General features: G+C 43.9%; 1 protein-coding gene across 2 annotated transcripts in view; it reads right to left on the reverse strand.

The window, feature by feature from the left end:
* Positions 1–4,529: 4,529 nt before the first annotated feature.
* The window catches only part of LOC117353555 (polypeptide N-acetylgalactosaminyltransferase 4-like), a 244,923-nt gene continuing 236,571 nt past the window's right edge, over positions 4,530–12,881 (reverse strand). The window contains exon 10 of one of the 2 annotated variants that reach the window (XM_033929612.1): positions 4,530–5,486. In XM_033929612.1, coding sequence (XP_033785503.1) covers positions 5,355–5,486 — 132 coding nt within the window. In that variant the 3' untranslated portion in view covers positions 4,530–5,354. The remainder of the gene's footprint in view (positions 5,487–12,881) is intronic. The other variant, XM_033929611.1, reaches the window with a different exon arrangement.

The raw sequence follows: 12,881 nt of genomic DNA on the forward strand, positions 1-12,881 counted from the left end.
GTGTTAAGGTGGGTAATTTGGGGGAAGGTTATCTGAAAGTAGGTGAATCTTCTGGAGGTAAAAGAGGAGGGGTTAAGATATTTGGATGAATTTTTTGAAAAGCAGGGTTTTGATTTCTTTTCTGAATGTTTTGAAGTTGTCTGATATTGTCATAAGATTGGAGATGGAATGGTTGATTTTTGCTGCTTGTGTTGCTAGAAGGTTGTCAAACATTTTCTTGCGTTGTGTGCCTTTGAGTGGGGGGAAGGCGAAAGGGTTTGAGGTTCTTCTGTGTCTTGAGGTGGAGATTTGGTTTAAGCGGTTATTTAGATATTTACATATCTGCTGTGTGTATATGAAAAATGAAAGGAACAGCCTGGCAGGGTAGGGGAGACAGGGTGCAGAGCCTGGCAAGGAGTGTGGGGTTGGGTGCAGAGCCTGGCAGGGAGTGCATATATTAGTACACAATTTGGTTAAGAATGTTTTTTTTTTCTAGTTTTCCTACTCTAAATCTAGGGTGCATCTTATGGTTTGGTGCGTCTTATGGAGCGAAAAATATGGTATATAGGATTGTATTGTGTGAAGTATGCATGCTTGGGGCTCCAGCATGGGTGTTTTTGTGTGAGTGTGGAAGATATTGTGGATAACATTCAAACAAGGATTGTGTTATAAAGATATGTGCTGTTCTCAGAATTTAGAATGGTATATGTAAAAACAGCTTTCTGAAGGCTTCTGTTTGCCACATAGACATGACTTTGATTTCCTGTGGGTAGCTCTACGTCTTGTGCTGCAGCGTAGCTAAAGGAAATGCAGGACTAATCTGTATGGATGGAGATCTGATAAGTTCTGATCCAGGGCATCAGAACACAGGCGGTTCTGAACACAGGCCAGGTCGGCACACTGACCTAGGCCCTGTGTGCGGATCTAGGCCTGTGTTTGGATCTGAGGCCTGTTTTTCATTCCCTCTCCCTCCTGCCACGTATACATTCTAAGCAAGGACATGGTTTGCACCTTGTGACAGAATGCTGAGGCATTCCTCCTGACACACATTTACCTGACACACATTTACCCTTATTCCTTATCTTGTTTAAGCATCCCTTATATGGGCAACAATCAGACTTTGCCGGAGCAGGCCTTGACTTAAGGCTAATCAAGAAAGCTTAAGGAGTATGCATTATAACCTTTGGACTGTCACATGCTATAGTAAGATTTCACATTCATGCAATGGTGGCTGAAGGTTACTAAAAGGGAGTGGGAATCTTGATAAAGCCCATCGATTTAAACGGGCGAAACATGTTGGTGTTAAGAATATATCCTCCCTACACAGCATCTTACTAGAAGCTAAGTACTTTTAGTATTCCTATTTAACTACTTATATATTTGAATGCAAATTGAAAATACGAGCTGGTTCCTATGACGAGTGGGAGCGTAAAGCCATACACAATGAGAGCTTTCGAGTGTGTGGTGGCCCGCTGAGGACCAGTGAACATTAATTTTGAAGTTTACTTGAATGAAGTCAAGCAAAGCTGTAAGATAACTTCTTTCAGCTGAGTTCGTTATTTGACAATATCTTCATTCCCATCTAAATTCTATTAACCTAGTGCTGGTGCTTACATTTTATAGTAAGATTTGAAACATATCAGAAATGTACACATTGGGAATCACTTTGTTGTAACTGTTATTATGTATTCATATGTCACATGAGATAGTAACTTTGTAAATCACATGAAATACGTAAACAATGTATTGCCTTGGTTTAATCCTCACTGTAAATGCATTTTGACATTATAACCTTGTAGAGCATTAGCTAAGTAATTAATGGAGCTATGATTCTCAATAAAAGGGGGAGAGACCATCCATTTAGGTCACCTCATCCCACTCTGAGCCTTGTGTGTGCAGCATCATTCCTACACTAATCTTATAGATCTCACACTATATTATAATCTTTTATACTCTATTGGATTGTTGCTGTATAATCAAACATTTAAGTTTAATGAGTTAACCCATGTAAGACTTACACCCTTAATGGCGAGATCCTAACAAGAACGGTAGCAGAACAAGACTTAGGGGTGATCGTCAGTGAGGACATGAAAGCTGCCAATCAAGTGGAGCAAGCTTCATCCAAGGCAAGACAAATCATAGGTTGCATACGGAGGGGTTTCATCAGCCGTAAGCCGTAAGTCATTATGCCATTGTATAGATCAATGGTGAGGCCCCACCTGGAATACTGTGTGCAATTCTGGAGGCCGCATTATCGCAAGGATGTGCTGAGACTGGAATCGGTCCAGAGAATGACCACCCGGATGGTCTCGGGACTCAAGGATCTCCCGTACGAAGAACGGCTGGATAAATTACAGCTATACTTGCTCGAGGAGTGCAGAGAGAGGGGTGACATAATCGAGACATTCAAGTATCTCACGGGCCGCATCGAGATGGAAGCAGATATCTTCTTCTTCAAGGGTCCAGTGGCAACAAGGGGGCATCCGTGGAAAATTAGGGGTGGAAAACTGCATGGGGACACCAGGAAATTCTTTTTCACTGAAAGGGTGGTTGATCGCTGGAATAGTCTTCCACTTCAGGTTATTGAGGCCAGCAGCGTGCCTGATTTTAAGGCCAAATGGGACAGACACGTGGGATCTATTCACAAAGAAAGGTAGGGGAGGGTCTTTGGATCACCCTATCCAACTTATCACCCCTTCTTCGTTACCTCCCTTACTAAATGCCTCTGCTCTGCTTTATTGAACTCCGCAGTATATAGCACCGCCGTATATAACACTACTGTATGAACTCCGCTATATATATGCAACTTACAACAAATGTAACTTCTCTGCAATAGTAACTGACCTGAAAAATAACTTCACTGTAAATGTAGCGTCGCCGAAAATGTAAATATAGCTATGCCAAAAAAAAAAAAAAAGTGTAACTTCACTGTAATGTACAGTTTCTTCATCTGTTAACTGCAAAGAACTTCCATGGTAATGCGGTATACAAAAATAAAGTTATTATTATTAATAAAGTTATTATTTAAAATTTAGCTGGCCAGCTGCTACCCTGAGGATCTCTTACCTTACATACTTTTCAGAGACAGAGTACACAAGATAAATCTACAAAATATAAGTACAGAAATGTTATAAGCAGATTCTTTTGCTTATTTTTTGCTGGCTCATTTTGACCCCGTCCAGTACCTCCTCTTTCCTCTGTGGTAAAAGCTACCTTCACTGTGTATAGCATGGCCAGCTTTCTCCACAAAAAAGACAGGGTGATTTTGAGAGGCATGTTTACTAGTGGAGAGTCCCTTTAAAAACTGTCTCTTTTATGCACATCAGACGGGCCCAATGTATTAATAAACATCATCCTACAGCCAGTCATAGACAATTCTTAATATAACTGGTACTGGTTGTCAAACTTTCTATACAATATTACTATCAAATGTTAAAATGTACAGTAGGTGAGAACTGGTTGTGTGACTCAGTGGTAGTAGGCTTCTGTTCTTTTGTTTGACTAAGGCCCAGATTCACTAAAGATAGTGATTCAATCGCTGTTGGCCGATTCCTGGCCGATTTTGAAATAGCGATTGATTCACTATCTTTTTTGCATGCAAATGATCTGATCAGACGCATGCCCTATAGCGATCGAAACGCATGCACAGAGTATCTTTGTTGGTTACTGATGAAATTTATGCATGTGCTAACTCTTCGCCCTTTACTACGTAGTTAGTGGGTGGGGTTCATTCGCTGCAGTTTACTTTGCTGACCCCACTACTGGACATTTTTAAAAAGAAATGATTTGTGACCGACGTAATGAGTTATTTTTTTGTGTAGCCAGACTATGGACATTTATCGAAAGAACAAGCTTTAAACCCACGGGTAAAAATCGCGGATTAAAACCACAGGCTCGCAATGTGCATTTTACAGAATATAAAACAGGAATTAATTCTTACGCACAAACAAATTCTTACGCATATGTAAAGTTATTTTACAGTTTTATTTTTAATTTTAATGGTTGTTTTATATGAGGTTGTAACTTCGATACTGATATTTCTGGGTAGGAGAGTCGGCAAGGAAAGGAAGTGACTGGTCCTCTGCAGTCGCTTCTTTTCGGATCGGCAAACACAATTGGTGTTTCTTCTTCTGCTAAGTGAATTGATCGCTTCCTACTTTTGCATGCCATTTCCCCTCATTTGCATGGGTGGATCAGATCGGATAGATTGATTGGGAAGCTGTTTAGTGATCAGGTCGGGGGTCAGGGAACTATTGCAAAACCAGTAAAACTGGTTTTGCAATCGTCGTTACAGGATCGGTAAGTTTAGTGAATCTAGCCCTAAGGCTGGAGATTCTGAGGAAACATGATCCCAGCTGTTGCTTGATGGCAACACCTAAAAAGGACAGATGTATGGTGCAAATCCACTGGGTTCCATAAAAGGAGCACGGGGTGGGGGGGGAGGGAAAGGGGAAAACCCAATGCAGATGAATGCCAATTGTACCTAGCCCAGTAAAAGTTTTGATTCAGTCAAAAGCCCAAAAAAGGGTTGATGAAAACTGCTGGTTTACAAAAAAATTGACAGAACCAAGCAAAATTATTTTATTCCCTCAGTTTTATTAATTTACATATTTAAATTCTGATATATGTTAATACAAATTTAGATTCAGTGTATTAAAATAGTCACTTTAACTTAAGTCAGTAGTTTAAAAAAATCCCCAAATTTTCGTAAACCTGTTACAGACAAAATTTTTTTTTTTTAAAAGCCATCAGTTTGTTTCACTAGATTTTCCAGAAATCTCTATAGAACAATAGCATTGAAGGTTCATTTAAAGATGCATACAGGTGTGAAGAGCAGTCTAAAATTGGGCTCCTTTTACTAAGCCACGCTAGTGGGGTTAACATGCGTGACTTTTCATCACGTGCTATCCCCCGCGCTGGCCAAAAACTACCGCCTGCTCAAGAGGAGGTGGTAGCGGCTAGCGTGTCCCGCGGTTTATCGTGTTCTATTACGTGCATTAAACCGCTAGCGTGGCTTAGTAAAAGCAGCCCTTTGTTTAAACTAAGAAGAAAATTTAATGAAGGTTGCAATGTTAATTATTACAGCATTTACCAAAGCTCTCCCCAAAATAAAATATTTTACAACTGTTAACATTGTAAAAAATAAAACACCAGTATTTTTATTTTTTTACTATTGAAGGCACTTTCATCTTGCATGAAGCTGCTGAGACCAACTTTCTTATCTTTTATTCTGTCAGAGATATCTCTGGCATGCAAATGTGTGGAAAATTTTTCCAGAAAAAAGGTTTACTGAATATAAACTGTAGTTAGCAATGAATTTATGTCTTTCTTGGACCATTTGTAGTAGGTTCTGACAAATAGCTTCTGTATCCATTCTATGTATCAAATTTCCAAAGTTGGTTTTTGTCTTTTACATCACAAACTTTCATCTGCACATCTGGTCGACCATCAAGGGTGCGGTATGAGCTGAGGCACAGGCCTGAATGAATATGGTAAATAGTTTTATCCTGCAGAAAAAAAGGTACATTGTTTTGTTTGGGGAGTTTTTATGTTTTGTTTTAACAGATATCTAGGAACTAAGTTGGATCCAGATCCCAGGTTAATTACACCATTACTCTTTCCACTAATAATTCCCACCTATTTTTAGTCTAACAAAAGTTCTCCCTGCCAAGTATACAGAACACCTGCAAAGTGGCACTATTATTTATTCAGGGAGAGGATCATGCAAAGCTGACAAATGCTGTCCAATTGAAATATAGCTCATTAAAGTGCACTAGTTTCAAAGGACCCTTTTAATTCTAGTTATAAAGATGTGCATGGAAACAAACTAATTTATGTTAAATCTGTTTTATTGTAACTAAAGGAAGTCAATAATTTAATACAGAAATAACACTGCAGATTATTCAACAATCCCAATATAACAGGTGGAGCTGGAGTTCTTAAAGCCCCACTACAGTGTTATAAGCTAAAAACAATCACATTCTCCTATTATCCCACAAACCTACTTCCTTTCCCTTCACCCATCACCCCCCAAAAACATCTCAAGAAGAAATGACCACATTGTCATAACCTCAAGTTCTAGAGGTTCAATTCATTCAACACTAGACTTCAGGCTCTAAGCGGCAGTGATTGAATGAAAGATTAGGTTACTCACCTCTGTTAATCTTCCTTCTTGTAAATATCTTCTGGAAGCTTCACCTGTGGGTTGTGCATCTATTCCAGCCTTGGCTGCAGAACTCAGAAATAAAACAAACCCTCTCTACGAGATCACTTCTGCGGACACTCCCCTTGAAGCTCAGTAGTTAGCAAAGCCAGGAGGATCTAACACAAACAGGAAACACAAGAAAAACGAGAGGGGGGGGGCGTGGACTCTCCACTACAAGTCAATGTTGCCTATGATAACCAGAGACATAAACAACGAACACCAAAAAGAGCCAAGTCAGCATAACAAGAAATCGGAACATTTCCCACCTGCAAAACTGAGGAACAGGTCACTAAAGAAGACAGCCTAAAGAGGAGAAGGCACCACCCGGGACCCCTCAAACCCTATAACCTTATATAAAAGGACACTCATGAAAATCTTAGTGAGGTTTGTCAAAGACAGAAAGCCAACTTACAGTTACTGGCAGGCGACCTGCGAATTGGGCAGAATAGATGGGCAGGTGTGAAGCTTCCAGAGGATATTTACAAGAAGGAAGATTAACAGAGGTGAGTAACCTAATCTTTCAATCTTGTACAATAAGCTTTGGAAGCTTCACCTGTGGGACGTATCAAAGCGGTCCCCAAAACATCAGGAAGGTCCAATGCGCCCGCGACCAGGACTGAAGCCCCAAAAGCTGCATCATGCTTGGCCGCCCCATCAAGTCGGGAACAGTAGGAAGAGAGGCCCAAGTGGCCACCCTACAAATCATATCAGGCAAGACCGTATGGGATGCAGCCCATGAGGAAGCCAGTCCTCTGGTAGAGTAAGTCTGTATCCCAAGGGGCAGCTTCTTCCCCGCTGACACATAAGCAGCGGAAATGGTAGCACGGAGCCATCGAGAGATGGTAGCCTTGGAAGCAGGCCAACCCTGGTGGATGGGGCTCGCCAAACAAACAGAGGGTCTGAAAGACGAAAGTCATGCGTGACCTCCAGGTATCTCAAAGGAGATGTTGTACATCCAAAGACCATAAAACACGGTCCTTAGACTTGGAACCTGACTGAACAAAAGTGGGTAGCCGAACTACCTGGTTGACATGGACTGCAGAAAGCACGTGCAGAAGAAAAGAAGACACGGTCCTCAAAATAACCGCAGACTCCGTGATGCAGAGAAAAGGATCCCTGCACGATAGAGCCTGAAGCTCCGACACTCTCCGTGCAGAAATGATCGCAACGAGAAAAATGGTCTTGATGGTTCATAGAGCGGTCAGGGGTTCATAGAGCAGATGAGTTAGCGAGTGGATATCCAGATTCAGATCCCATGTAGGAGATGACAGTATCAAGGGAGGCCGCAGCCTCCCCACCCCCCGTAAGAAGCATACAACATCTGGGGTAGATGCCAGAGAACCCCCGAGAAAAGCACATCACGCTGAGGATTCAACCAAGACAGAAGGGACAACTGAAGAGGACGGATGCGAGCTCTTGCCCACGGATCACAACTATGGTCGCCACCATGAGACCCAATGCCTGCAAATACTGCCAGGCTGTCGGGGCTGGAGCCGCTAACATATCCTGAACTGCACTCCAAAGCTGAGCTTCCTGGATTCTGTCAGAAACACTTGGTTTGTGCCCATATGGAACTGGACTCCCACTACTCCAAGTCTTGCATCAGCTCGGAGACTCTTCTTGTGATGGATCACCTAGCCGAGTCTTTCCAGTAAAGTCACCACTTGGCGAACCACAAGCGGCCTTCCTCCAAAGAGGGAGCTCTGATCAGCCAGTCGTCGAGGAACCGATGGACCAGCACATCCAGCAAGCACAGATGGGCAGCCACCACCACCATGACTTTGGGGAATGATCTGGGCACCAACACCAACCCGGAGGGCAGCGCCATTAACTAGAAGTGCCTCTCAAGAACATGAAACCTCAGGAACCTCTGATGATCTGGAAAAAATCGGGATGTGGAAGGAGGCTTTCAAAAGGTCCAAGGAAGCTGAAAACTCCCCGGGCGCCACTGCTGCCACCACTGAATGCACTGTTTCCAGCTGGAAACACGGAACTCGCAGGAAGGTGTTCCATGCCTTCAGGTCCAGAATAGGTCTGCAATCTTTGGAGTCCTTCACTGGCATGATGAAGTAAATCGAGTATCTCCCAGAGCCTAAGTCTCCCTTTGGGACAGGCTCTATATCTGCCAGATCCAGCAACCTGCACACCATGACTCGCACCTTGATGGCCCTGTCCGGATTTCCCACAGGACGGGATAGGAAGAATTCTGGCAGAGGATGGAAAAACTGTAGTCAAGGGCGTTCCCTGAGCACATTGAGGACTCACTTGTCCGAGATTATCATTTGCCATTCCAGAAGGAAGGCAAAACCTGCCCCCCGAACTGGGGGGACCCCGCCAGAGACCTGGTGTCATAATTTTATCTGGGGAGGGGCAGAAGGCCGGGTGTTGGAAGACTGTTGGCGCGCTGCACCTCCAAAGCGAGGACTAAAGGGAGCTTCCAAATGCTGTCCTGCCACCGGGGGTCTGGCAAACTGAGAAGTGAGCCAAAAAGAATGAAAATCCGTCCGTCTCACACCCCTAGTCGGACGAGGTCTTGAGCCAGGGAGCACCTCAAGCTTACGGTCCTGAACACTGGCCATAAGGTCATCCAAACCTTGGCCACACAAGAGAGCGAACCTTTAGGTTCAAACAATTTTTATTGATGCAAACAACAGCAAATACAACACCAGGGCACCCCAAGGGTGCACAGTACAAACAATGATGCATCATATACAATAATATAACAAGCATGTACAGAAGAAGAGTAACAGCAACCAAACTCCCCCCTCCCTACTCTACATAGGGCAAGAGAGACTAATGGGGGCGGAAAGGCACTCCGATGCCCTGGACTCTTATGAGCCCCGAAGATGCCACACCACCCCCTCCCCATCTAACCCCACTTATCTTATCCATGACTAAGTGCCAGAACCTTTAATTACTCCACTCCTCAATCCCCCCTCCCCTCCCTTCCCCCCCCAGTGGTACTCTACACCCCGCCACCCCATTACTCACCTTTGCTCTCCCAGCCCTACATACTGAGCACCCAGATTAGGACACCCATCTTCAAACCTCACTGTGACCCTTTGGATGTAAGGATTGCAATATGGCTCCCAGATATTCATGAACATCTTTCGCTTCCTAGCTCCTCCGGCATCCTGCGCCTCCCAGGTGTCCAACTGATGCAATTTGTTCCGCCAATGCCAAAACGCTGGAGGGTCAGGTACCGTCCAGCACTGAAGAATACATTTCCTGGCTAGTAAACTCATCTTCCTACACAGTGCCCGATGCCCCTTAGGCAAATGGCCAAAAGCCTCTGGCAAATCCAAGACAAAGTGGGCCAGAGCACTGCGCAAGGCTCTCCCAGTTAACCCTGACATGTAAGAAATTATACGCTTCAAGAAGCGCTAGATAATGAGGCAGGACCAAAAGGCATGTCCCAAAGTGTGTCCCCCTGTCCCATATTTATGACACAGTGGTGTAGGGAGACCTCCACTGTAATACAACTGTGTACGAGTGTAATAGGCGCGTAAGGTCACTCTATAATACGTTTCTCACAACAAAGCACATAGGGGTCACCCCAGGCGTCGCCCTCAAGGTACGGGTTATATTCCAATGTCCCAAAGTAATCTGCAATTCCCCCTCCCATTTACCCCAGATGCTCTGGTAGTCCCTGGCTAGATACCGAGAGGGACACCCCCTCCTCCCGAGTGAACAATCCCGCAGCCTGGCCCCCAAATGCATGGGCAATTGTGCTCTGTCGAGGGATCCCACATAATGCTCCACTTGACGACACGCGAACTGCACTCCCCAGGTCTCCCCTACCTTAGCCAGCAAATCTGCACGGGTCAACAGCTCCCCATCAACCCCCAAGATATGTTCTAAACTTGTGACTCCTCTCACTCTCCAACACAGGTACTCCCTGGATTCACTATCAGGAGGAAAGGCCGGATTACCCCGCAATAGCAAGAGATCAGTGATCGTCGGATCCCCTGCAAGGGTTTGCACAAGCCAATGACAGGCCGCTTGCAATGTGCTAAATAATACACTTGGTCGGATAGAAGAGGGCAATGCATGGGTGTACCTAGCATATGTGGCACCAGGAACCCATCGTTTTTTTGACACCCCCCCTATCTGTATGAAAAACATGATTTTTAGTAACAATCCAAACGTCACACAAGAGTATACCTAGGAAAAGGCAGCATCTTTCATATTGCAGTGAGCAGTACATCAATACACCCATTGTAAAACTAAACAAGCCAATCTAGTACAGATCAATCCTGCAGTCAATCCTAACAGAAAACCAGGTCTTAAGCGCACCTTAAAAGGTTTCCTTTATAAAGATGCATTCAACATATAGATAGAGTAATCAATTAAATACAATATCTTGACCCTAATGAATTAAACAAATAGGTCATCAAATTATAAAATTTAAGCATTCCCTAAAACCTTTTTTCTATAAAGAGGCTACTATCACATAGTCTGTTCAATAAATCTAAATCTATACAAATTATTAAAATATCTTCATTTTATACCTTTCCTTGAGTGATCCCATCCTTTGTGTTCTTACCTTAAATTTTCCTCTTTTTTTAAATAAATTGTAGTCCCTCCCATTATCCATTTGTACCAGTTTGTATCAGTTTGTAATAGAACAAAAATGATCTGTATGTACTGTCTTATCTTATCTTATTTTGTCCATCTGTTTTCTTTTTATATAACAGAAACATGTCATACGCATTGAAATATGACATTGCGTAAAAATCAAACTCTATTAAACTTGAAACTTGTCTTTCGAATACACAGAAAACACCTTCGCCTAGTATGGAATATTTAATCACAAACTAACCCCTCCCCCTTTTACAAAACTGTAGTGTGGTTTTTAGACATGGTGGTAGAATTCTGAATATCAGAGCTGCTACCATCACGGTTGACGCTAAAAAACACTCCACAGTTTTGTAAAACAGGGGATAAAATAGAAATACATAGACAAAGGTTAAATTGAACTAGCAAGAAGCTGGACTCTGCATACAATGCAACACCACAGAAACAGTGACACATGTCTTCTAAAGCAATAAATAAATAGAAAATTTTTGTTCTACCTTTGTCTTCGCTGGTTTCTACTTTCCTCATCTTCTTGTTACTCTCTTCCTTCCATCCACTGTCTGCCATCTCTCTGCCCCTATATGGCATCTTCTCTCCTTCTAAGCCCCTTCCAGAAACTGTATGCCTCCCCCTTCCATCTCTCCTTTCACCCCCATTGGACTGGCATCTCTCTCCTCTCCTTCCCTCTCCCACAACTCTCCTCTGTAATCCCTTTCCCTTTTCTCCCTCATTTTTTTTTTCAATTTATTTTCTGCATCCATCTAGATTACGTTCTTACTACCCTCTCATCAATTTCCTTTTTTACTGTCTACCTACATGCAGCTCACCACCTCTTTCCCTCACCCCCTCCAGTATTTCCCTAACTCAATCCTTTTTTCCCCCCATCATGTGTCCTTCTTTTATTTATCTCCTCCTTCCATCAGGTGCCCTCTTTCTCTACCCCTTCCATCTAATACCTTCTCTTCTCTCTGTCCACTTCCATCGTCTGCTCCCCTCTTTCTCTCCTCCCATTTCCTTCCTGCATTTGCTTCCTTATCTCTCCCATCCGCACTTCCATCCAGCATAGGCTCCCCCTCTACCCTCCCCACTACCATCCAATGTCTGCTCTTTCTCTCTCCATCCACCCCTCTTCAATCAGCATCTGCCCCCTTTCTTTCCCTCCAATCCAATTACATCCAGTATCCTTTCCCCTTATGCTTCTCTCCCCTTTCTCTGCACACCAATTCCATCAGTACCACCCTTCCATACCATCCTACCCCCTTTCTCTCCCTCCACCACTCTTCTATACCAGAAGTACTGCTCCCTTCTCTCCTTTCATGCAGCAAGGTCCCGCGATGAATACATCTGCCAGCTCTACTCCGGAAGAAGTAAGTTACATCAGAGGGGGTAGACCCGGCAGATGCAGTCATCGCAACTCCCTGCGTCTGCCAGGTCCACCCCCTCCGATGTAACTTACTTCTTCCGGAGCAAAGCCGGCAGACGTACTAATCGTGGGACTTTCCTGCACCTCAGCGCGGCTGCCGACTCTACTCCAGAGCAAGTACATCGGAGGGGGTGCACTGGCATCCACGCTGAAGTGCAGGTATTTTTCAACAGTAGGGCAGGACGTTCTGGACAGCTATGCAACCCCCCCTAGGGCATGCACCTGGGGTGGACTGCCCTCCCCTTGGTACGCCACTGGGGCAATGCTCTCCGGGGACAATGTAATAACGCAAACACATCATAGGGAGCAAAAAACTCACATTCCATCTATAGTTGCTGGTCATATTCACCCAATCTCCCAAATGGCGAAGCAAACACGCATAATTATAGACCCATACATTCGGTAATCCTAACCCCCCATGCCAATTCCCCAGCAACTGAGACAACTGCAATTTTGGTTTCTTGGCTGCCCAACAGAAGCGAGTAACCCCTTTATAAAAAACGCGTAAATCCTTCTTCAGCAAACACAACGGCAGAGTCTGCAAAACATACAGCCATTTGGGAAAGATAAACATCTTTAACCAAGCAAATGCGCCCCATCAGAGAAAGGGGCAAAGCCCGCTAGGTATCCAGCAAGAGCTCCATTTGTTGCTGAAGCTTATCCACATTAAGGCGATACAAAAGGGGAGCCTTCATA

The sequence above is a fragment of the Geotrypetes seraphini genome, chromosome 2, assembly GCF_902459505.1.
Source record: "Geotrypetes seraphini chromosome 2, aGeoSer1.1, whole genome shotgun sequence".
NCBI classification, from domain to species: domain Eukaryota; kingdom Metazoa; phylum Chordata; class Amphibia; order Gymnophiona; family Dermophiidae; genus Geotrypetes; species Geotrypetes seraphini.